The 27,536-nt window shown below is 37.1% G+C and overlaps 1 protein-coding gene and 1 non-coding gene across 8 annotated transcripts in view; one reads left to right on the top strand and one right to left on the bottom strand.

The window, feature by feature from the left end:
• The first annotated feature begins 17,942 nt into the window (after positions 1-17,942).
• The window catches only part of LOC137237143 (fatty-acid amide hydrolase 2-like), a 30,543-nt gene continuing 20,949 nt past the window's right edge, over positions 17,943-27,536 (top strand). For 2 of the 7 annotated variants that reach the window (XM_067760440.1, XM_067760442.1), the window contains exon 1: positions 18,264-18,484. In XM_067760440.1, coding sequence (XP_067616541.1) covers positions 18,479-18,484 — 6 coding nt within the window. In that variant the 5' untranslated portion in view covers positions 18,264-18,478. The other 5 variants (XM_067760441.1, XM_067760445.1, XM_067760443.1 and 2 more) reach the window with 5 other exon arrangements.
• TRNAK-CUU (transfer RNA lysine (anticodon CUU)) lies at positions 26,693-26,765 on the bottom strand. Its single transcript has one exon. It is a non-coding gene; the product is annotated as a tRNA-Lys (tRNA).

The raw sequence follows: 27,536 nt of genomic DNA, 5'->3' as shown, positions 1-27,536 counted from the left end.
CAGATGAGTTTTCACTGAGAGCTTTTCATGGCAGAAATACAATCGGAGCGCTTGCCAGACACTGCCGAGGGGCGACCCCGCTTAGAAAAATTTTCTTCTAATTGAAAAATCTTATTTCTAAAATTTTGATGTTGCTTTGCCCGGAAGTTGAACCCAGGGCATACGGTGTGATAGGCAGAGCACGCTACCATCACACCACGGTGGCCGCCGCATAAAAACATATCAACACAAAATAAACATATACACATATACAGAAACTCTATCAAGACTTTAATGAAATTATTACAGTACAACTTTACTTAATTCAATCATTTTAAGAAAACTTTATTTTAGCATATTTGCTCTTACATTTACCTTAATTATTTCCAGTACAAGCTGTGGTCTACAGCAATTGACGATAGGTTTATTTTTCTTGAGCTTGAATTAAATATTACAACATTTTGATAAATTCTTTTTTTGTGTTTCTTTTAAAAAAAGTTTTGTCATCCATGAAATATATGTAATACCGTTTTCACACAGAAACTTAAGCGAAACACAATTTTATTTAATGAAATAATTAAGTTTCCCTTTTCATACAGGACGTTTTGCTTCATTAAGTGAACAACTGTTAGCAGCCCAAAAAATATTTCGTTTTTACAAAAAATTGTTAAAATGGAAAGCAGCCGTTTCCTTCTTAACTATAAATACAATCAAAATAAAAAGCACGCGCAACTACCCATGGATGTTGGATCTAACCAAATATGTGCCTATTTTCGAAAAAAACATATTTCTTTTGCAGCAAATGCAGCGAAAATTAAATTTTGAAATTTTTTCGTGTTTTTCTATTTTTCGTAAATTATTGAAAATAATTTATTTTTGATTGTCATTTACATTGACAATAAAATTCTAAGCGCCAAGCAAAACCGACTAGACTTTTCACTCGATTAGGCATTCAATAAAGCAATATAGAGATAATTAAGAATTTGTATTTTGTATGGAAGATTGAGTTCGATTGAGGCTTTAATATTTACAACTTGACTAGTTATTTCATTAAACCTCTGTGTGAAATTGGCATAACGTTACTTACCAATAAACTGAATTTATTAGAAACAAATTTTTTGAATGTGAGCTCTCGGACACATATCTACATATGTATATTGATTGATCTATCCAATTGTGGTTTTTATGTAAAACAAAAATGTATAAAATAAAGTCTAGAAATTTGCATGATTTAAACAAGTCAATTTACGCTGCTTTAACTGTAATATTTTGATAAGATATTAATATGCGCCTCCAAATGTAAAAGCTATTTACAATTTATAATTTCGAAAACCAATTTTATTTATAATGTTTTAGTTTCAAAATTAATAATTAAAAAGGAAATAAATTATATACAAGAATTAAAAAATATGACGTTTGTTTAATTCAAATACTTTAAAAGGTAAAATTTATGAAAATGTACTAGAATCAAAAGGGATTCTTTAAAACAATTTCAGTTGCATATTTGTTGCACAGTTTTGACCGTCTTTATGTTGAAGTAACGATGAGAGCTTGGATAGCTGGGAGCACGGACCAACGATGAGCACGGTCAGCACAAAGTAAATAGAACATAAAATTTCGTTGAATTCGACATTTAAAATTTATTCATAAATTTGAAATAACCCATTATTCTATAACTTATTGAGCTCAAATATGATTCGTAAACAGTCAGGAACCGGTCCCGCAATTCTGAAATAAACGGAACATGATAGCGCAAAAACCCCAAAACCATCAGGAGACTAGCTGCGAGTGATCTATGGATGATCTGGATATTATCTTGAAATAGCGCCAGAATTATCTCGAGAACGAATAGGAGATACTCCTTAAAACACCACGAAACCTTCCCCGAAATTATTCCTAAAAAGCGCCCCAAAAAACATCTGGAAACTATCCTAAAATCGTTTCGAATCGATTCGAAAATAGTCTTCAAATGTCCTGAAACTAACTATACTGAAGCAATCCAGTAATTATCCTAAAAACTGACTACTGTTCCAAAACTGTTTATACGAACAACTGTTTGAGCCATGAACCATGAACCAAGAACTATACTTATATTATAACAAGTAAGGAAGGCTAAGTTCGGGTGTACATACTCAGTTGAGAGCTGTGGAGACAAAGTAAGGGAAAATCACCATGTTGTAAAAACAACCTAGGGTAACCCTGGAATGTGTTTGTATGACATGTGTATCAAATGGAAGTTATTAAAGAGTATTTTAAGAGGAAGTGGGAGAGTTTCGAGATATCGCCATAAAGATGGACCAGGGGTGACTCTAGAATTTGTTTGTACGATATGGGTATCAAACGAAAGGTGTTAATAAGTGTTTTAAAAGGGAGTGGGCCTTAGTTCTATAGGTGGACGCCTTTTCGGAATATCGTTATAAAAGTGGACCAGGGGTGACTCTAGAATGTGTTTGTACAATATGGGTATCAAATGAAAGGTGTTAATGAGTATTTTAAAAGGGTGTGGCCCTTAGTTCTATAGGTGGACGCCTTTTCGAGATATCGCCATAAAGGTGGACCAGGGGTGACTCTAGAATTTGTTTTTACGATATGGGTATCAAATGAAAGGTGTTAATGAGTATTTTAAAAGGGCGTGGGCCTTAGTTCTATAGGTGGACGCCTTTTTCGAAATATCGCCATAAAGGTGGACTAGGGGTGACTCTAGAATTTGTTTGTACGATATGGGTATCAAATGAAACGTGTTAATGAGTATTTTAAAAGGGCGTGGGCCTTAGTTCTATAGGTGGATGCCTTTTCGAGATATCGCCATAAACGTGGACCAGAGGTGACTCTAGAATTTGTTTGTACGATATGGGTATCAAATGAAAGGTGTTAATGAGTATCTTAAAAGGACGTGGGCCTTAGTTCTATAGGTGGACATCTTTTCGAAATATCGCCATAAAGGTGGACCAGGGGCTGATAATTTCTAGTAATTTAAGTTTTTCCTCCATTTAGGTACAATTCGCACCCAGCCTTAGTTTGTTAAAAGTGCGTTATCACTAAGCGACGCTACACGTAGCGACAAAATATTCTTTGCATGTATTCTTATGGAACCACGGACATTCGGACGACACGACACGACCAAGTTGAGTAGGCAAAAATGCCGCGAATACTTTGTGGAACGTGTCGCTATTTGTCGCGTCGCTTAGTGTGCACGCACTTTAAACAGTACAAAAAATACAAAAAAGCGCAATTTGCTTTTCACACGTAAACACTCTGTGTCAAATATATCGAAGAACTCAACCAGTAAACTAAATATTACTAAAGCTTTAATTTTTCGTTCGCCCTCAAGTGCTAAAGCTTTGAACAAAACAAGCCCAAAACTTAATTTAATATCTAAACTTTGTATCTATTAAAATTGTGATGCTCATCGTGCAATTAAAACTTTTACATAACAACTTCTCATTTTTTCTAATAAAAAAAATGCAAATATGAAAAAAACATGTGATATAACCAATAATAAAAACAAGTACTGCAAAGCAGCCGCAAAACACAAATATCGGTAAACAAAAAAACTCATAGTCTAAAGCTTTCATTTAAGACTGGCGTCTGTGCCTCTATCTGGTATTTCTTTATTTATATATGTACATATGTTGCTTGTAAATAACGTAAGTAACTAAGTAATTCTTTCATCCAACACAGATGCAACTGTGCTTCTACCATTCGAAAAACGCTAGTTGTATCAGAAAAATAAAGTGTGTGACTAAAATTTTCCATAGTCATACAAACGTCAACAATATTTGACTAACGAGAGGTTTAGCAATCGAAGAAATAGTCTTCCCAAGCCTCATTGAAGGTTGAGCTGCAGCATGCCGCCGGTCAATAGAATTAAAACTTGGGAAAGCAGTCAATACTAAGGTCATTATAGTTCGTGTAGCCCTCGAAATGTTTGCTATATTAATTCAGTGCACTTTGATAGCCATACATCTCAGTAGCACTACGAAGATACTAATGCTTTCACCGGCCACTGGCTTGGGGACAGGCGACCTCACCTTTTCTTATCAGCTTACTTTTGATTGGGCTCGCTTAAAGATCATTCACAGCACTTAGTTAAACCTAGACCGTATCAACAATGGTTACCAAGATGTACTAAAACTTGTTTTAAACAATTTGGTTTCATAACAAGGTATATGCTTACAAATGGCAAAATGTGTTTAGTCGTTATTAAAAAATCAATTCCATTTAAATATACTACTAAACCTACTACTACCTTTTAAACCTTGAATATAATAAAATATATTTAAATCATAGGAAATATTTTATAAGCACTTGAATTGATTTCTTGACACACTCACACACTCATTAATTATTTGAGCAGTTACACGCTTTTTTGCGTTTAAATTTGCGGTTGACAGAATCCGAGTTTTTCTAAAGGCATGCCCATATGTATGTATTTACGTTAGAGTGGTGTCAAAGTTTAGGGCTCTTGTATAATTTTAAGATATTTGCAAACTGTTTGGTAATTGGAATATGTGATTACACTTACATATGTCCTGTTTCAGGGCGGTTTTACCTGCAGTTAAGGTCGAGCTCAGTTAAACCCTTCCACTTTGACTCTATACGTCTCTTCATTTCTAAAATTTCCGTTTTTAACTGTGAAAAATGTTAGAAAAGTTACCAACGGGTGGGCAAAATAATTTCAAAAAAAAACAGTGTGAAAGCAGCCTTAGCCAAAGCAAATGTCAAATTCTTCATCTTATGCTTTGCTTCTCACAATTCACACACATAAGATTGTGCATTCACGAGTTCAAAATTGCTCCGTTCTGCGCATCGACGTCACACTTGACTTCTTCAGCGAATGAAAGAAAGAGAGAAAAAAACAAGAGCAAAAGGAAAATGACGTAAAAATTGCTTTTAAAATAATGTTTACATGCGCAATGCCCCACCTTTTATAATTCCAGCATGTTTGCTTGTAACAAAAGTTGGAAGATAGCTACTTTTTCATGTCAGATGGCGCTAGTGTGTTGCTCGATATGGCGTTATCCATAAAAATACGTGCAATCTACTCATAATGCATAAGAATGTGTTAAACGCATCTATTTGAAAATTTGCTTATGTATAGGTGCTTTCATTTACGTTCGTTCGCAATGGCGTCGAGTATTCCCAACAAGCATTTGGGCTTAATACTATTAGACCTCATATTGATAACTAGCATACTTCTAAAATCTCATGTTTGTTTCAAAACCGTGGCTCAACTTGAGAATCATAACGTTCGCAGCAAAAAAGGGAATTTATTATAAAGCAAAATATGCTGTTACTTAAGTTAAAAATATATAGCTTCCAACTTGTACTCGAGTGTGGTTCTCTAATTGGACTCAAATGTAAGATTCCTACACTATAGTATTTTCACGAAAATAAAATAAACCATGTATAATTTGATTTCAATTTATAACGGTTGATAGCAATAAACCAGGTGTTTATTTATCACAAAAATAGATGTTGGTGTTAGTGGTACTAACATGGAGGCTACCACCTGGAGGATATCAACTGGAGAAATGCGCTGGATACTCATTTGAGAACTATACATTTCCCAAAATTTCACAAAGGTTGGGGAAAACTTTGAGAATGACGTTGGAGGTCATCTGGAGAACTAGAAATTTTGCAAAATTTCCCCAAGGCAGGTTGGTGATTGGAGAATGATGTTGGATATCAACTTGAGAACAAGATATATATTTCTCCAAGACTGAAAAAATATTTCTTCTAGGTTTGTTGGGTAAACAAAATCCAGCTGTTGCTTATTTACAAATTATCTAGATAATAAAAAGGCGGCCTAAAACTGCTTTTTAGTGTGACTGGAGATTAAATTTGACTTGAGTTTAAGCAAACTTAATTTAAGCTGAGCTTAACCAACTACTGAAAACCAGACCTAACTGTAGTAAGTAAGCCTAGCCTTAGCCTTCTAAGTCTAGGAAGGTACTCAAAAAGCTGTAATCTTATTCTTTAAATTAAAAGGATGTAAATATCGAAAATTAACTTCAATTTCAATCATTTTTGGTCCAACCCAGAACTTTTAGAACCGGTATAGAAATATGAAATGGTTTCGTATCGACTTAAAGGATTTCAAACTTCGCGCTTTTCCTTGGAAGCAGCTAGGTATTAAGCCTTATTAAAGTCTTAATACATCGAAAAGATCACGCTAATGTACCTTGATACATTTATATATTCGCAAGTGTATAAACTTTGGGTGTAAGTACAAACGTACCTATAGCCTTTTAGTGCTTACTGAAAAATGCGATGATCAAAAAAAAAAGCATTCGATGTTTGAAGTCGTCATTAATCTCGTCAAAAAGATACACGTAAAAAGAAAATGGGGAGAAAAGCACAGCTCCCATAGCATATCACGTAACAAATTGTCTCATGGACGTCGCACTATGGCGCCTCTGCCGAAAAAGCCTGGCAAAACCTTAAGAAAGCGCTCGACAAACCTAAAACATTTACTTATTAGAGAACTTTCCAGGATTACGAAAAAGTAACTGTTATAAAACAATTTATAGTTTAGAAGGTAGAGTCGCTCGAAATTGACAAATTTTCAATACTGGCAAAAATGTGTAGATTTTGTTCTTTTTCCGTATATTTAAAATTGCTTTGTCTGTACATAAAGCTACCGTTATTCTAAAGAAAGATAATTAAATTTGAGGCGTAAATTGAAATCCAGTTTTCTGCTAAAAGTTGTTCACGAAAAAGGCCATTTTTAGGCCCTTTTTCAAACTTTGATGAAAAAACACAAATAAAGACCTTTTTACAGTAGATATTTCTAAATATCTAGGTATATGCGATTTCACTTTTTACATCAAATAAAGCGAAGCAATCTTGGGTGTAAATACTTGTCTGAGTACATACGTATAGAAGTTCGACTTACACAAGGAATAGGAAGCTGTCAAATACTACTAGAACTATCGCCACGGCTCATCTTTCAAAATCATTAAATATAAAAAGACGAAGAAAGCGTTAAGTCGCATAAAGAGAAACATTTCCGTTAGCAAGGCCCCAGCGAATGATGAGGACCAAAAACAGCACTCCCCATCACCAAATTCCAAAATACAAATATAAATGTATATATGATCACTTTTTACTTAGACAAAACGAAAACCTTGTCCATTCATATGCGTAAAGCTCAGAAAAGCTTTTTATGTTAGATATGTTTTTTGGTGACAATTACTATGTCAAGTTAAAATAAATTATTACGACTTTTTTATCACAAAATGGTTTAGTAGTCAATAAAACATTGTATTGAAAAATAAAATACTTAAATACAAGTTTATTTTTTATTCCATATTTAGTTAAGCAATTTATAATAATATAATACCATGTACAAACACACACCAAATTGGCAATTTATACCATTTGGGTAATTTATTACGCAACTTATCATATATTAAATTGTAATAATAAATTGCCAATTTAAAAAAAAATTTGTAATAAATTGTTTCAAACAAATGCAACCTTGTAAAGTGTGTTTATTGAGTAGATTTAAACGTCAGTTACGCATGGCTATCCTATATGGTTGGTTCATCTCATCAACTGATTTTATTTTTTTTATTTCACTGCAGTAGGGATTGTCAAAAGAAGATGGCAAACTAAAAATGAAACCAAAACAGTGAACACACTTTTTACAACACACACAAATTTCAAAGTTTTATGTTTTCATTCCATTCCATTCGCCTAATACCAACACGCACATTTTGACAATCTGAACAAAGGTATGTTGTTGCTGTAGAGATGAACCAATCAGCTATCAAATTACTATTGTGTAAGCTAAATTGAGTTGTATGAACACCACTCAATTTAAATCGAAATTGCCTCAATTTATTTTTCTGTTTGTATATAGTATAATTCTCGTTTTTCCATTTTTCTAAAATTTATAAATTTTTTTAATGATTTCTGAAGCACCCTGTATGTATATTTTTTTTAAAGCTAAGGCATTTGATTTTCAGAAGAGTACTAGATTTTTACAGAATAAAGCGGTCGCTCAGATTAAACTTTTATTCTTAAGTGGGCAGTACCACACCTCTTTTCAGAAATTTATTGGTTGATTTATTTTTCGCTCAAATACAGCACTATTAAACAATTTTCAATAATTTGTATTCCGTTATAATTAAAATATTTGGTTTCTGAATTTTTCAAAAATATAAAAACGTTTACGATAAATTTCGTTGTTTCGGCACCCTATATATGTATTCATTAGAAGGCATTGACATTTGACTTTTATAAAAATATTATATTGTAACGAATATTCACATCACTAAATATATGCACAACAACAAAAACCTTAAAGCAAGCTACATAAACACATTAAGCATCATGTACACACATACATACAAGCAGCAGAGAGATACTCACAAACGCATGTCATCATCAGCCGAAGTAGTACTCACATATACACATGCATATGGTTACACACTACAAATACACGCGCATATGGCTGCTGACCAGGTAGAGAATTCTAGAAGAAGAAACGCCTAGACATTTGGGTAAAGAGTATAAAAGCAGCACAAGCTGAGTAGTCAGTAATCAGTTTGATTTAAGCACGCTATTGGTTGCGAAGTATAAGTGTTATTGTGAAGTACTTTCAAAGTAGTCTAATAAAGACCATTTTGCATTATTCAATATTGGAGTTATTTATTCAACAATTTAGCGATACGACGTTAGCAGAAGGTGTAAAATAAGTGGAGTTTCCTTAAATTCGTTACAATTGGTGTCAGAAGTGGGATTGTTGAATAAATTCCGAAATTTCGAATACAACTTGGACATGGCAAAGTTAAGTGAATTAAGGATACAGCAACTGAAAAAGGTGTTGGAGAACCGTGGATTGAATACAGGCGGCAATAAGGTCCAACTTCAAGCACGGCTACGAGAGGCAATGGAGTCGGAAGGAATTAATGTGGACAATGATGTCTTTCATCCTGATGGGGACGAGACAGACTTTAATATGATATTGGCTGCAATATCTGCTCGAACATCGACAGTCGCATCTCAACTATAATCCCAGAAGACATATATAGCATCTCAACTAGAATCCCAGGAGAACCGAATAACTTGGATGTTGGATGGAAACTCAACTGGAATCACAGGAAACACGACTAGAAGCACGTTTTTCAGAAATGTCGTCACAAATAACATCGAAGATGGAAGCACAATAGGAGCGCTTATCATTGCAGGTGGCACAAATATCTTCGCAGTTAGAAGCACAGGAAGCAAGGGTAACATCAAAGCTGGAAGCACGGGATACAAAAATTGTACAGCTCGAGGACAAAATTGATGCCGGGATAGAAGCTTTGAGAGGTCGTATACAGGAGTTGCAAATAAATCGCCCAGCAGTTTCAGCGAGTAATCCAAAGGTAAAGACATCATCCTTTGACGGTTCTGTTCCTTACCAGGTGTTTAAGATTGAAGGCCGCAGCAGTGAACAACTGAGTGCTGAAGATAAAATTGCTGCACTGTTCGTGGCATTGAAAGGGCCTGCAGCTGAAATCTTGCAAACAATTCCAGAGTACGAACGGAACAACTATGAAACATTGGTGAGCGCTCTAGAGAGGCGATACGGAAGCGAACACAGGAAACAGATATACCAAATTGAGTTGCAAAACCGTTACCAAAAATGGAATGAGACTTTGCAGGAGTCCGAATCGGATGTCGAAAGGCTGGCCCATCTTGCAAATGCCAATGCACCAGTGGAATACACCGAGAGGGTAAAAATCCAGAGTTTTATAAAAGGCATACGAGACGTCGAAACGAAGCGAGCCACATACGCAAACCCACATTTGCAGAAACGGTATCACATGCATTGACTCAGGAAACTGCCTCCCTATTGAGTAAACCAGCATACAAGGCTCATTGTGTGGAAGTAAAAAGACCAGAGTGGGTATACACAATTTTGGAAGCATTGACGGGTACGCAGCAGAAGAACAATGATGCAGTCAAATGCTTTAAGTGTGGAGAGCCAGGGCACATTGCGCATTATTGCAACACCAACCTTAACAGTTCCAACAATGTGGGTGGTCGTAAACGCAGAGCCGAAGGAGATGAGCAAATATCCAAGACCACTCACTCATTAAACTGAAGCGAATCAGCCGCAAGGGCCAACAGCTGGCTCCCGCAATAGAATGCCCCATAATCTCTATCTCACAGATTGGAAGAAGGTCGAGCAATCTTACTGTCGGAGGACATGTGGATGGGAAGGAACGTTTACTGACTGTAGATACGGGTGCATCTCATTCCATCATTCGATCAGATTAAGTCAACAAGAAGATAAGACCATTGCTTGGAGCAAGAGGACAACCAGGTAATTGGAGAAGTAGCATGTGAAGTAGCAATGGGGAACGTCACGTTACTACGCAATTCTATAGTGGCAGAGATTTTTGATGAAGTCATAATTGGAGTGGACTTCTTAATCGACCAAGGCATCAAGATCGACATGCAAAGCAAGAGGAAGCGATATAAGAACATGGATGTCCCACTTAATTTCGGCTACGAGAGAGACTACAGCAGTAAACTAGTGCTGGTGGAAGAGAGTCAGCAAATACCACCAAAATCAGAAGCAGTCATCTAGTCAAAGGTTGATGGAGATTGTGGGACAAACAAATTGTGGGTTGTCGAAGCAGCAAACAAATCAGCACCTAACGAACTTCCAGGAAAAACCCTGGCTATAGCAAAACAAGATGGACGTATCCCGGTAAGAGTACTCAATGAGTTCAAGTCACCACTCAAACTGACCAGAGGAGCTATTTTGGGAAGATGCCAAGAGGCTGAAGTAGTAATCAATTGTGCACAGCTCCAAGAAGACGTTTCAACTAGCAATATTGATCTTTCAGAAGACAACATGGCATGGACGGAGGGACTAGGGGAAGACTATAAGAGTAAGGCAAAACAACTGCTTCTAAAATACGCCAACATATTTGACCGGGATGATTCAAAACCATGCCGCACCAAAGTTGTGAAACATCGAATTGACACTGGAGATGCGAGGCCGATCCATCAAACTCCCCGTAGTGTTACACTGGCGAAGCGAGAAGTGGTGAGTCAAATCATACAAGAAATGAGCGACAGCGGCGTAATCGAACCATCAGCTAGTCCATGGAGCTCACCGGTGGTACTTGTGAAGAAAAATGATGGAAAAATGAGGTTTTGCGTGGACTACCGCAAGCTGAACGACGTCACGAAAAAGGATAGCTACCCATTGCTTAGGATTGACGATACTCTGGACTCGTTATCTGGTATTAAATGGTTTTCCAAACTGGACTTGAAAAGCGGCTACTGGCAAATGGAAATGAAGGAGCAAGACAAAGAGAAAACAGTCTTCAGTGTCGGTGATGGTCTTTGACAATTTACAGTGATGCCTTTTGGACTATGTAATACACCAGCTACTTTTGAAAGACTCATGAATCAGGTACTGAAAGGACTACATTGGAAAACATGCTTAGTGTACCTAGATGACATCATCGTATTGGGAAAGTACGAAGAACATTGGAGGAGGTTTTCCAAAGAATAGCTGGTGCTGGTGTGAAACTTAGTCCCAAAAAGTATTCTCTGTTCAAGAGGCAAGTTAGTTACTTGGGTCATTCCCATGCTCGAATGAAAAGATAGAAGCAGTAAAGGATTGGCCAAGACCACAGAATCTTCATGAGTTACGAAGTTTCCATGGGCTGTGCACATATTACCGCCGATTTGTACCAAATTTTGCCAGCGTAGCCCATAGCATCCACGAGCTTACTAGAAAAAATAAAGCCTTTAAATGGAAGAAGGAGCAAGAAGTGGCTTTCCAAACATTGAAAGAGCGTTTGTGCACTGCCCCAATGTTGGCATATCCGATTCCAGGAGCAACATTTATTCTAGATACCGATGCGCGTCGATATGCTATAGGAGACGACAGGAGAAGGTAGTTGCATATTACAGCCGATCAATTGGAAAACTAGAGAGGAACTATTGCGTTACACGGAGGGAGCTGTTGGCATTGGTAGAGTGCATTAAACATTTTCACAAGTACCTCTACGGCCAGCGATTCCGAGTAAGGACAGAGCACGCAGCTTTGAAATGGCTTCTGCAGTCCCGTAATCCAGAAGGACAATAGGTACGGTGGATCAAGCGACTACAAAGCTATGACTTTTCCATTGAGCATCGGAAAGGTTGTACCCATGGGAATGCTGATGCAATGTCAGGAAGACCATGTAATTTGGAATGCAAACACTGTTAGAAAACTGAGGCTAAGGAAGACATCATAGATGTCCGGCTTATGACTATAATGTGTTCGGATGTATGGGATGAGGAACAACTAAGGAAGTGTCAGTTAGAAGATACAGATCTGTCACATATTATGCGAGGGCTCGAACGAAACGAGAAACCAAATAAAGAAGAGACGTCAGCAGAGAGTCCTATTGCGAAGTCATATAAGGCACAGTAGAACAGTTTAGAATTGCTATCCGGTTGCCTGCATCGAGTATGGGAGAGTGAAGATGGTCAATGCAAGAAGAAAGTGATAGTTGTTCCCAGAAAGAGGATTCCTGACGTGCTCAGCGAGCTGCATAATGGGCCAAGCGGAAGTCATCTTGGAATCACGAAGACGCTCGAGAAGAGTAAACAGAGATTCTATTGTGTTGGTTGCCTTCAGTCGGTCACTGAGTGGATTGCGAACTGCGAGATTTACAGCAGAGCGAAAGGGCCCAAAACCCGAAGTCATGGCCAGATGAAGCAATATAACTCAGGTAAGCCATTTGAAAGGATCGCTATGGATTTCGCAGGTCCATTTCCTTCTAGCAACTGCGGAAACAAATATGTACTGGTGGTTATGGATTATTTCAGCAAATTGCCAGAGATATACCCAATCCCAAATCAAGAAGCGGAAACAGTAGCAGAAGTATTCATAAACAATTTGGTTGCAACTTGCAAGGTATGGTGTACCAAGGGAAAAATTTTGAATCAGCGGTGTTTCAAGGAATGTGTAAGAAATTGGGCATTCGAAAAACTCGAACAACTGCATTGCATCCTCAGTCCGATGGTATGGTGGAACGATTGAATAGAACATTGGAGGAGCACTTAAGGAAAGTAGTGGACAAGTTCCATAAAGAGTGGGATACGCGAATACCATTATTCTTGATGGCTTATCGATCGGCAGTGCATGAGACAACAGGCCAAACCCTCGCAAAAGTAGTTTTTGACAATGACCTTCGACTGCCAGCTGATTCGGAGTTTGGGATAGATGCCGATGCGGAGAGAAATGCCAAGAAATCCACTGGTGTCTTGGAAGAAGAAATGAGAGAAATACACGATCTTGTAAGGCAACGAACAAAAATTATGAGTAACACGATGAAAGCCAGGTACGATAAAGCAATTAATTCGGAAGGTTTTCACGAAGAAGATTTGGTGCTGTTATACAACCCACAACGAAAAAAAGGTTTGTCCGCGAAATTGCAGTGCAATTGGGAAGGCCCATACAAAGTTGTAAAACGGATCAACGATGTAGTTTACCGCATACAAACCATTGGGAAACCACGAACCAAAATGAAAGTGGTCCATTTGGATAGGCTGGCAGCGTTTAGATCAGGAAATTTGTCTGATCGGGACCATCCGACTTAGGTGGAGGGTAGTGTGACGAATATTCACATCACTAAATAAATGCACAACAACAAAAACCATAAAGCAAGCTACATAAACACGTTAATCCTCATGTACACACATACATGCAAGCAGCAGATGGATACTCAAAAACGCATGTTATCATCAGCCGAAGTAATACTCACATATACACACGCATATGGTTACACACTACAAATACACGCGCGTATGGCTGGTGACTAGATAGAGAATTCTAGAAGAAGAAACGTCTAGCCATTTAGGCAGAGAGTATAAAAGCAGCACAAGCTGAGTAGTCAGTAATCAGTTTGATTTAAGTACGCTATTGGTTACGAAGTATAAGTGTTATTGTGAAGTACTTTCAAAGTAGTCTAATTAAGACCATTTTGCATTGTTGAATATTGGAGTTATTGATTCAACAATTTAGCGATACGAACGTTAGTAGAAGGTGTAAAATAAGTGGAGTTTCCCCAAATTCGTTACAATATTTTAAAAGAAGCAACTTTTTATCGTAAGTGGGCATTGCCACACCCCCTTCATCGAGGTCATTATTTTATCTGGTTTTATCATTAAAAATATTTTATAAGCCAAGTTAAATTTTTTCTTTCAGTTATTTACTAAGAAAATTTAGTTTTTGCATTTTTCTAAAATTTTAAATTTTGACGAGTTCTTGTGAAGCATCCTGTGTATTCAAGTGTTAAAGGCTCAAATAATTAGTATTTAGATGCAGTTTTAATAATCAATTTATGTATATTCAATAGTTCAAAATTTGTCATTTTTGCAAAGAAAGACGCAAAAGGCGCCATAGACGCAACGAATGTTTTCAGTGAAAATTTTAAATGACAATATCGTCGAAAAAAGAATTTATGTATAAAAGTACAGTGTGCTTTGTTATGAGCCTATGTTTTGGTTATAATTCTGTGCCTAATTTTATGGCTAAAGCGGTATTTTACAATTTGAGAATCGTGATCCTGCACGCCAAAGGACGATATGAACATGCAGATTACTTGTGTGACTTGATTGGAAATAAATTTGAATATATCTTTGTTTTTAGCGATTATTGGGGTCGACCAAACCAAACATCTAACTACAGAGCGTCCTTTGAACAAGCGCTTTGTCAACATTTTTCCACTCCACTCAGCACTGTCATTTTTGTATGTTTTTGTGAGGTTTGCTCTTTAATTAAATTTTCGTTTGGTCATATATGTATGTAGTGCAAAGAAGTTTCAAATTAACATAGCCTCAAACTTTTAAACGTGTATTACTTTAAATAATAACATATATCTTTTTATTTGGACATCGAGTGCTTCAGAAATTTAGATCATTCGATGGTAAACAGTCACCTCAATTCTGTTTGCAATATTTACGAACGAAACTTAAGTCAATTATTTTGATTATATCCACACACCAAACATTGCTTTTCGGTCCGTGAGAACCGTACATAGACTGAATGAATCCATAGTCCAAACGAATATACAAATTACATGGGGAATTTACATATATTACATTTCTAACAAAAAATCAAAAATGTACTTTGTATAGGCAAATAAATACGGTAAAATTTAAATTTACAGCATAATTTTTTTAATGTCATGAAATTTTCATACGCAATGGAAAATAGAATAAAATTATTTGATGACTAATTAGTTGACAAATTGTGTAAAAATAACTAGGTTTGACTTGTTTTCATTTTTCATGACCTCTTTTCAGAGAAAATAACCGAATAATAGCGGACGCAAATTTGTTGGAAACCAACTTGTTAGCTAAGCTTTTTGTTGTTGTAGTACTGCACAAGTGCGATCACTCAAAAATTTTCATCAATAACCTTTAACGGTAGTCCGAGTATACTTGCAGTTTCAACAGAGTTGGACTAGAGAGATAAGGGGGTTAGAGGTGCTGGTTCCACATTTCAATTGAAAAGATGGTTTGGTGTTACAGGCAGGACATACATTCGGTATGTCTGGGTTGATTCTGGATAAGTAAGAGGTTAACCTATAGCAGTATCCAGATGGAAGTTGACCTAGAGTGACGCGCGTCTCCCTGGGGAGGTTGCTTTCCTTAACTGAGAGTTTAGGGTATTGGTTTTGGGAACGGTGTGCACCGGGTAATTGTTGGCATAGTAATTTGGCGACTCTTTGTCGATGAATCATTTTATTTACACGGCTGACTTCTTGAGGGCAGAATTTCTTCAGGGTGCTCACGGATATGACTTCTTAAGTTCCGGGGAGGCGGGGCTCTTCAATCAGATGCCTGTTGGGATTCCCAGGTTTCCGACTATTCAGCATTTGATTTATCTCCTTTATGGGGAGTATTCTCGCCTCACTGTGTAGATGATGTTTTAAATACATAAGAAGATATGCCGTGTCAGTGAGCGCGGTGTTTTGACAGGCCCCGGTTTTCTATAGTGTGCTTCTTTTAGGCTCGGAGCACACAAGCGACCGACTTTTCCTTTGAAAGTGGCTATGAGCGTTTGTTTGTCTTTGCTTCAAGAGCTGTCAAAAGGATGGTGCTGAGTAAACGACACACCTAGGTTTTTTTGTGTGTAGAATAGGCGCAAAGCAATCGACGTCAATATCCATTAATACCACTATTTGCCACGTCAACCCTATATATAAGATCACTAGGGATTTGGATGGTGACAGTGCCAAATTTCGCTTGGTGAAGAAACTGGAAAGACTAGGTCTAGTCGTTAATTTCATTGCATATCTCATCAATGGCAGCTCCTTTTAGTGGGGAAGGGAGCTTCGTTATGTAAAAGATAAACAAAAGTGGAGATAGGGGACTACTCTTTGGCACCCCTTATTTAATTATTGGGGGTTTTTACTCTACGTTACTGAGCTACACAGATGCCTGCCGACCTCACGGGTAATTTACAGTCCACATTTTTAGACTGGGAGGAAGGGTATACCCTTTCAAGTCTTGCAGTAACGTGCCGTGATTGGCTGTTAGACTTTTGATAAGTTTAGCGCTACTTTTACTGTTCTTTGATGGAGTTCTTAATTCAGTCCACAATTTATCTATATATTGATGGCGTTTAGCACGGTGGTAGTTCTTTGTAATTTTCGAAAGCCATTTTGATGACTGGCAAGTCGAAGGTTTATGGTGAAATAAGGATGCAGGGCAGCTTCAAGTGTCTTGGCTACTGGCGATAGGAAATATGAGGATCTAGCTAGTTTCCCAAGCTTTCGTAGCGGTTTTCCATTTTGCAAGGATTACGAAAGTGGGAAGAGACAGGTATTTTAATCCATCAAAGCCAGGGTTTCTAAGCATCGGTATTGCAATCCCGTCCAGGCCTACTGATAGCAATTTATCGCCGAAGACGATAAGTATTCTGTTTTTCGGGCTTAGTTGGGTTTGATAGGACTTTATGGTTGAACATAGCTTACCTACACCAGCAGGGAGGTTACAGTCCTTTAATAGATGATCCTCCCATTTCACACGCTTTTCTGTGTCTATAAACTGACTGATGCACAGGTTTTTGTCCCTGATTTGGGATCGCCAGCATTTTGCTGTCTTACAATGTCCTTGCGCAGAGCGCGATACCTCTGACGCGATTGGGAGAGCAGTGTAAGGATTATCTGCGTATGCTTCATATTCGGTCCACTTTCCTTTTTAAAGTTTATGAAAGTGCGTTTCTCAGATATGATAAATTCGGCTGATCAATCAATAGAGGGTAGTATGCATGCGTAGGTGATCGAATGCCATTGTTACCATCGGCTGTCAGTTGATGCAACTCACAAGCCCTGCGCTTACGATAGAGATTTTTGGCGAGATATGGCAATCTCCTACCATACTTGTGGGAGCGTCCGCGTTTATCGTGCAGAAAGCCGTGTCCTCGCTGGTGATAAACCGTCATGGGTTTTGAAATAGTCGGCTTTACCGTCTATGAACTTTGTTTTATTTTCTAATTTACTCGTTTTCTGTGTATAATAACTTAATATAATATGACTTGTAAAATATAAATTATACAAAAATAACAAACTTGGTCTTGAAGACAACAAATTAATATAGAAATCTAATATGTTTTATTATTTTGATGTAGTTATTATAGAAATTAACGGACAACCACAGCTGCAGCAAAATATTAATAGATCTTGTCGTTAGTCAATATCATTACGGTTATAAATTAGTGATTTAAGTACCGAATTATTATTTATAGTATAAGGAAGGTAGGTATGAGTAAAAGCAAAAATTGAACTTTGTCTCGGAGTACAATTTATAAGCGTTTTATTATTTTCCTTTGTCAAGGTGCGCGCGTAAACGCGATCGTATTAAATGCGGTATTTTTTGTAATTATTTAAATCTGTGTAAATATGTATTCACATATGTATCGGCAAGTATGTGGTAATCGTATGAGAATATCTATTTGTGCGATTAAAAGTTGAGCTGGGTTTAATCTAATGTGATCGCCCTCAGTACTGGAAGCGCTGTTGAACTAGAAGCATTAACTTATCGGGTTTACATAATACCTACACAACAACATATCCTCACTTTGAGGTAATTAAGTATATTTGAAATCTAACTTTGTAATTAATTAAGTGCGCCTAATGCTGATTTAGTGAAGTTAATTTCCCTTTAAAAAACCCTTAAAAAGAAAGTGATAATACGTTATTATTAAGTGAAAAGTTTTTTAAATATTTGATATGGAACAGATATAATATAGTAAAGTAAATACCTATATTAATATGCAAATTGAATTAAGTGAAAATTAAATGAAAATAAAATTACAAATCAATTTCTAATGTACAAAACAATACTTGGATTGGAATCTTATCCATATCATATCTAAATATAACCAGTAGCAGTATTGGATTTCTAATTCGTAAAAGAAACTTTGGCAGCATTGGCAACAGCAGTGGATTGTACACAATTTTTGCATTAATGACCTTGGATTATGCAAGTAAAAGCAAATTCGGTTCTATATGTGAAAAAAGAGTTACAATTTTTGGGAAAACACCCTCGTTGTATAGTGATTGAGTTGCAAGTGTAAAGTGCAGGAATTAGCTAATGCGATTAAAATGCCTTTGTCAGCGGGGACTTTCAAATCGTGCAACGAAAAACTTTCATTACCTCAGCGAGTATCCTTCTTTAATAGTCAAAGCTCTATAATTTAAATAAATAATTGTTAACATTTACGAGAGCGATGGAAAAGTAATGATAACAGGCTGTTCGTAGTGTACACAAGAAAACATTCTCTGAAATATAGTTTGTTGGTTTATGCAATATATTTGCTCTTTTCTGAAATGCATCCATGTGTTGTTAAAAATTACCATTTGAATTGGGAAAACTTGTACGCAAGTTCGGAGATTTAAATAAATCTGCTTTAAGACTTTACTCTGAGGGATTTTACACTAGGAAGAACAATTTTTGGCATTTTTAGCCTATCCAGACTTTTAATTTTGATTGCTTTACTGTTTTTGAGAAAAATTGCAACACATACATAGGACAAACATAGATATGTCGATTCAATACCAAAATACAAGTTATAATCTGTATTTAATTAGTGAGACTTGCTCACATTGCTTTATACAATTGTTTTGTTATTGATATTAGAGAAAAATTGCAAAGTTTGCAAACGGCGATGGTTACTAGGACATGTTTCTGAATTTCACTTCTTTATCAGCTAGCTTCTAGGGAGCTGAGTATTGAACTCGAATCTCCAACATGCATACCAGTGTAAAGGCAGATGCCTGTTTCCACCCAGCCATATGATACACAGCTCCCGAGAAGCCAGCTGATGAAGAAGTGAAATTCAGAAACATGTGTTTATTTTTCATTATTATTTTATCCAAACAGTGTTGCAAACGCATAATAATAACACCGGACAACAAAAATTTGGTGGCTAGTTTGTTTGAAATCAATTTTACATTAAATGAGTATGCTGAAAACAAAAACTGAAATATTCAACCTACAAGTAAAAAAACAAACACGTGTTTGAGATACATTTGAAGTAATACTCCTACTCTCCAAAATCCATTTTGAGTACTTAAAAAAAATTGCTTTTCTTCTAAGAAATCGTGTATTAAGTTTACTGGGTTTTAGGCTGGTTTCGAAAAAAAAAAATCTAAAGATTGACGAATTTACCAATCTCAGTAAATTCAATAGATGGTTTCTAACGCCAAAAAAACCAAGAAAACTTGAAAGGGATTTTGAAGAGTGGGAATATCTATTTAAGGCAGAATGACGATCTTAAAAATAGAATTCTAAAATTGACATGACCTCAAGTGTACCTCAAAAAGGTATTTTGAATCTTTAGGTCGAATATTTAAAAAACTTAAAGTCCCGAGACTATTTTGACTCCAGGTTCGGATTTACCTCGCCTTCGAGAAAGCTTAGTCCTGTTTTTTGTTACAAAATTTATTTGAAATTTTGTTGGTCTGTTATATATAGAAAGGGGCTTTTTCCGCAATTTTAGACACAAATATCTCGAAAACCTGAACCAATTTGGAAAATCGATCTTCAGATTTAGGTTTTGTGCAATAAAACCTTTAGAAACCATTCGAAAAAATTTTTCCACAGATTTTTTTTGTGTTTTTGTTCCCCAATTTTGTCTATTTTGCCCATGAAAGGGTATATTTTTGGAACAAGTTTTAGGTTATTTAAATTGACACTTCAAGGCTATTTTCAAAAATCTCCGGAATAAAATCCAATAATCCTGAATCTTTCAGGACTTAAAAAAGGATCGGCCTTTTTTCCCGGGATCATATATTATTTTCGTATTTTATTGTGCAATGAAACTTGGTAGGTGAGTTGAACTTATGACGCAGAATAGCAAATTAATAAAATTTTAGACAATGGGCGTGGCACCGCCCACTTTTAAAAGAAGGTAATTTAAAAGTTTTGCAAGCTGTAATTTGGCAGTCGTTGAAGATATCATTATGAAATTCGGCACGAACTTTACTCCTATTACTGTATGTATGCCTAATGAAAATTAGCAAAATTGGAGAACGACCGTGACCATTTTAAAAAAAAATTTGTTTAAGTCAAATTTTTACAACAAATTTAATATCTTTACAGTATATAAGTAAATTATGTCAACATTCAACTCCAGTAATTATATGGTGCAACAAAATACAAAAAAAAAAGAAAATTTCAAAATGGGCGTGGCTCCGCCCTTTTTCATTTAATTTGTCTAGGATACTTTTAATGCCATAAGTCGGACAAAAATTGAACAATCCTTGTGAAATTTGGTAGGGGCTTATATTCTAAGACGATAACTGTTTTCTGTGAAGAAGCGCAGAATCGGTTGAAGCCACGCCCAGTTTTTATACACAGTCGACCGTCTGTCTTTCCGCTCGGCCGTTAACACGATAACTTGAGCGAAAATCGATATATCTTTACTAAACTCAGTTCACATACTTATATGAACTCACTTTGTATTATATGGCCGCAATCCAACTATGTCCACGCCCACTTTTTCGATTTCAAAAATTACGAAAAATTAAAAAAATGCCATAATTCTATACCAAATACGAAAAGAGGGTTGAAACATGGTAATTGGATTGGTTTATTGACGCAAAATATAACTTTAGAAAAAAAGTTTGTAAAATGGGTGTGACACCTACCATATTAAGTAGAAGAAAATGAAAAAGTTCTGCAGGGCGAAATTAAAAGCCCTTGCAATCATGGCAGGAATACTATTCGTGGTATTACATATATAAATAAATTAACGGTACCCGAAAGATGATGTTCTGGGCCCACTGGTCCATATTTTGGTCGATATCTCGAAAACGCCTTCACATATACAACTACCACCACTCCCTTTTAAAACCTCATTAATACCTTTAATTTGATACCCAATATCGTACAAACACATTATAGAGTCACCCCTGGCCCACCTTTATGGCCATATCTCGAAAAGGCGTCCATCCTAGAAATAAGGCCCACTCCCTTTTAAAGTACTCATTAACACCTTTCGTTTGATACCCATATTGCACAAACGCCTGGTCCACCTTAATGGCGATATCTCGAAAAGGCGTCCACCTATAGAACTAAGGCCCACTTTTCTAGAGTCACCCCTGGTCCACCTTTATGGCTATATCTCGAAAAGGCTGTTATATAACTGACTGTTGGGGTAAGGCGGAGGTGGCATGTGGCATGCTGGCAAGCCCCTGCTAGCTCGTCGGGTGGGGTGAGTTTTCGCCCACCAGCCTTACCTGCAGTTATATACACAAAAAGGAGAGTTCATGCCTGAATATATGAGAAGAAAGGGAAAGCTGGAAGAAAAGGTCTGTCCGGGTCAGGTGGAGTAATACCTCCCCTTCTGCGTAAAACCTTGACGCAGTCTTAGGCGTTGCACTCACTCCCAAACTTTAGCAACGCCCCCTTAGCCTGACATGTGTCCGTCCGTCAATGTCCCATGTTCGTTATCTGTCTAGTCTGTCACGGTAACCTCACATCTACGTCTCCTCTAATACACCCGTGCAACACCCACACCAAATTAATGCCTAATTAGCCTGACATTTTTGAAATGACTTCAACCCATAAAATAAGGTTTAAATAAAAAAATACTGGTAAACTCAACTTGTAGAGCAATCAGGTTTATTTAACAAAACGAAATTAATTGGCAATAAAGTTAAAAAAAAGAAAAAGGTGGAAATCCAATCGAAAAATATATTAAAAATAGTATTTACAATCCACAAAAAAAAAATAACTATTTTATCAATAAAATTTATTTCTAATACCTAATTCACCGTGGTGTGATGGTAGCGTGCTCTGCCTACCACACCGGATGCCCTGGGTTCAAACCCCGGGCAAAAGCAACATCAAAAATTTTAGAAATAAGGTTTTTCAATTAGAAGAAAATTTTTCTAAGCGGGGTCGCCCCTCGGCAGTGTTTGGCCGATAAACGCCGCCGCCGCCGCCGATTTTGGTCGTTTTTCGCACGCCGCCGCCGAATGTCAAAAATATCGGCGTGGCGGCGCGGCGTCCGGCGCGTTACCATATTTTCTACTCGTTTAAGACTGTTTAGGCCATTTATTGTTCATGTCGAAAATTGGTCGGATATGGTCGAAAGTGGTATCAACGGATTCGAATCACTGCCAGTTATAAGAAACTAATTACGAAATTTAACTCTTTATAACTATTCAAAAGTTATTTAAAATAACAGGCGCTTTCGATGTCAGCTTAACACGGACTTTCCATCACCCAATTCAGCAAGTTATTAAAACAAAATACTAAAAGAAAAGTTATATAATAAATTTATATGCTCACTTTGCATTTTTGAAAAAATAATGAACAATTAATTCAAATAAAATGACCCAAGGCGAACATGTTTTTAAACTGTCCTCAAGAATAAGCGAAATCAGTGATGCAAAATCCTTTAGTATGTTCTAGGGGCATAAACACTGCTTTGAAATTACATACATATGAGAAGGGTTTGAAAAATCGCTTGAGCTTACATTCAAACATCTTTTGTTTATTTGCGAAACTATACAATAGCGTCTGAAATGTTAATATTGATTTTCACACTTCATCCTTCAACACCCAAGTCTCCCGGTTTGACATTTCCTAAAGTTGGCGGCCCTATCCAAAACTAGTCCCTTGGAGTGAATCACATTGATTATAGCCTATCAACCAAGTTTAAATATCACCTACACGTTACGGCTCCTTTTACAATTGTGAATACGTAGGCACATATATCTACCAGGTGAGGCTTTGTCCTTCGCAAGAACACTCAAAGGGGCGAAGCAAAAGCTTTCCCAAGACAGTGGAACTAATGACCGTGTGTGATACTACCCTAACGTAGTGGACAGTTGAACTTGTCTGAAAACTGAAGCTACGCGGTCATCCATAATGAGCTCCTATATCGTAAGGCCTGAAAACAGTAGTTAACAACTTTCAACTTAAAATCCGTCGACTTTCATTCTAAATTTGATTTAACGAAGACTATTGAAATCAATGTTGTGAACACAAACGTCTGCAATCTTTGGTCTACATTTTAAAAATTTTATCCAGGGTCCTGGTAAAATTTTAATTATGCAGATGCGCCGAGGATTATACGGATTTTCACTCATGACGCAGTGACATCCACTTAGACTGCTTATGATTTCGAGGGCGGCATCTTTGGCCGAATAGTCACTCCCTAACGTTTCAAAGTGTAGCTCGGCAGCATAGCGCAACAAAAGCATCCGTTGGAAAGCCTTCGGAGCTACACCTAGAGCTTCTAGGAAAGTGACGTCGACGAAGGTATGAGTTCGAAGTCGCAGTCGTATAGCTTCTGAACTGGCATATGGTGTGAGGCTCAGGAGGCGTGGTAGCGACTGGTGGTAGGGATTCCTACTGTTCGTACGCCTACGCCGCCGCCGCCGATAAAGTGATCGGCGTAAACCTCTACTCCGGGTTATTTCTGCCATGAAAAGCTCTCAGTGAAATCTCATCTGCTTTGCAGATGCCGTTCGGAGTCGGCATAAAACATGTAGGTCCCGTCCGGCCAATTTGTAGGGAAAAGCAAGAGGAGCACGACGCAAATTGGAAGAGAAGCTCGGGCTTAGATCTCTTCGGAGGTTATCGCGCCCTACATTTATTTTATTTTAATTCAATTTCAACAAATTTAATCCAACTAATTCAAATAATTAGCAAAAAGGAAAATAATTAGACTAGGCCAATTTATATATATATGTACGTATATAGATTAGTATATGTATGTACATATATACCGCTTTATACTTTTATAAATGAAAAAAAACTTCAAGATGAAAATATGAAAAAAAGCCAAAACGATAAAAACAAAGAGGGTAAGATAATAAAAGTCCATGGGTAAATGATTAATAAGAAAAAAGGGAACTTTTAAAGTCACGGTTCGCGAGAACAAGAAAAAAAATTGCCAAAGCACCAAAATCAAAAGTCGGAATTATCGTACCGCCACTGTTATGCAAGCGCTCAATTGTTTGGTATATATATGTTTATGTATATACATAGTGTAAGAAAACATTAACATAACTTAATGACTAGCACTCACCGATCTATCCAGCAACGATGGCGCCTGCGTCGAAGAGAGAGGGGGACGCTGAAAAGTTAAAAGTGCATACATAAACTGACATACATATACCTATGAGCGGATTCTATGTTGGAAGTTTTTCCAACCTACCAACGATAGTGGGAGAGGAGATATTTTCTGATTTGACTTTATTCGGACATGCGGTCGCGGTCCGAATCGAAGTAAAATATTTCCTCCCTTTTCTTATGGCGGAAAAAAATATGTTAATAACTAAATAAAAAGGTAATCAAATAAAAAAAATAATAAAAAAAGGCTATGGATTAAAATCAAAATTGATATAGTGCAAAAGAGGTGACTAACGTGAACTCTGTGAAGATAAAAAACTCTATTGACCTGACGGAATTTAAGCGCAAAAAAAAACCAAGAAAAAAAGGAAAACAAAAAAAAATGGTCAGAAGCGAATATGCGAAAAAGATTTATGTGATAGAAGGAAAAAATTTACTGAGAAGATCGGCAAATCAAAGATAGGAAATTAAAAGAGAATCAAGTGATTTTGGTCAAAATAAACCGAACATTACATACTCAGTTGAGAGCTATGGTGGCAACATAAGGGAAAATAACCATGTAGGAAAATAAACCGGGGGTAACCCTGGAATGTGTTTGTATGGCATGTGTATCAAATGAAAGGTATTAAAGAGTATTTTAAGAAGTGGACGCCATTTAGGGATATCGCCATAAAGGTGGATCAGGGTTGACTCTAGAATTTGTTTGTACGATATGGGTATCAAACGAAAGGTGTTAATGAGTATTTTGAAAGGGCGTGGGGCTTAGTTCTATAGGTGGACGCCTTTTCGAGATAACGCCATATAGGTGGACCAGGCGTGACTCTAGAATGTGTTTGTATGATATGGGTATCAAATTAAAGCTATTAATGAGGCTTTTAAAAGGGAGTGGCCCTTAGTTGTATATGTGAGTGCATTTTCCAGATATCGACCAAAATTTGGACCAGGGTGACCCAGAACATCATCTGATGGATACCGCTAATTTATTTATATATATAATACCACGAACAGAATTCCTGCCAAGATTTCAAGGGTTTTTTATTTCGCCCTGCAGAACTTTTTCATTTCATTCTACTTAATATGGTAGGTGTCACACCCATTTTACAAAGTTTTTTTCTAAAGTTATATTTTGCGTCAATAAACTAATCCAAATACCATGTTTCATCCCTTTTTTCGTATTTGGTATAGAAATATGGGATTTTTTTCGTTTTTCGTAATTTTCGATATCGAAAAAGTGGGCGTGGTCATAGTCCGATTTCGGCCATTTTTTACACCAATACAAAGTGAGTTCAGATAAGTACGTGAATTGAGTTTAGTAAAGATATAGCGATTTTTGCTCAAGTTATCGTGTTAACGGCCGAGCGGAAGGGCAGACGGTCGACTGTGTATAAAAACTGGCCGTGGCTTAAACCGATTTCGCCCTTTTTCACAGAAATAAGTTATAGTCCCAGAGTCTAAGCCCCTATAAAATTTCACAAGGATTGGTAAATTTTTGTTCGAATTATGGCATTAAAAGTATCCTAGACAAATTAAATGAAAATGGGCGGAGCCACGCCCATTTTGAAATTTTCTTTTATTTTTGCATTTTGTTTCACCATATCATTACTGGAGTTGAATGTTGACATAATTTACTTATATACTGTAAAGATATTAAATTTTTTGTTAAAATTTGACTTTAAAAAAAAATTTTTTTAAAAGTGGGCGTGGTCGTTCTCCGATTTTGCTAATTTTTATTAAGCACACATACAGTAATAGTAGTAACGTTCCTGCCAAATTTCATCATGATATCTTCAACGACTGCCAAATTACAGCTTATAAAACTTTTAAATTACCTTCTTTTAATTCAACTCACCTACCAAGTTTCATCGCTTTATTCGTCTTTGGTAATGAATTATCGCACTTTTTCGGTTTTTCGACCCGGACAGACCTTTTCTTCCAGCCTTCCCTTTCTTCTCATACATTCAGGCATGAATTCTCCTTTTTGTGTATATAACTGTAGGTAAGGCTGGTGAGCAAAAGCTCATCCCACCCGACGAGCTAACAGGGGCTTGCCAGCATGCCACATGCCACCTCCGTCTTACCCCAACAGTCAGTTATATAACAATCGCGCCCAACGTGGGGCCCGAACCCACGGCCCTGAGATTAAGAGTCTCATGCTCTACCCACTGAGCTAGCCAGGCTTGCCAGCATTCCACATGCCACCTCCGCCTTACCCCAACAGTCAGTTATATAACATGAACTCTCCTTTTTGTGTATATAACTGCAGGTAAGGCTGGTGAGCGAAAACTCACCCCACCCGACGAGCTAGCATGGGCTTGCCAGCATGCCACATGCCACCTCCGCCTTACCCCAACAGTCAGTTATATAACAATGCGTCCACCCATAGAAATAAGGCCCACTCCCTTTGAAAATACTCATTAACACTTTTCATTTGATACCCATATCGTACAAACAAATTCTAGAGTCACCCCTAGTCCACCTTTATGGCGATATCTCGAAAAGGCGTCCACCTATAGAACTAAGGCCCACTCCCTTTTAAAATACTCATTAAAACCTTTCAATTGATACCCATATCGTGCAAACAAATTCTAAAGTCACCCCTGGTCCACCTTTATGGCGATATTTCGAAAAGGCGTCCACCTATAGAACTAGGCCCACGCGTTTTAAAATTCTCATTAACATCTTTCATTTGATACCCATATCGTACAAACAAATTCTAGAGTCAGCCCTGGTCCACCTTTTTGGCGATATCCCTAAATGGCGTCCACCTATAGAACTACGGCCCACTCCCTCTTAAAATACTCTTTAATACCTTAGATTTGATAGACATGTCATACAAACATATTCCAGAGTTACCCTATGTTCATTTTCCTACATGGTGATTTTCCCTTATTTTGTCTCCATACACTCAGGGAAAAACGCCGTTCTAAAATCTAGCACCACCGGACTCA

This window comes from Eurosta solidaginis, chromosome 1, assembly GCF_040869045.1.
Source record: "Eurosta solidaginis isolate ZX-2024a chromosome 1, ASM4086904v1, whole genome shotgun sequence".
Lineage (NCBI taxonomy): Eukaryota > Metazoa > Arthropoda > Insecta > Diptera > Tephritidae > Eurosta > Eurosta solidaginis.
This window is presented reverse-complemented; position numbering and strand designations above follow the sequence as displayed.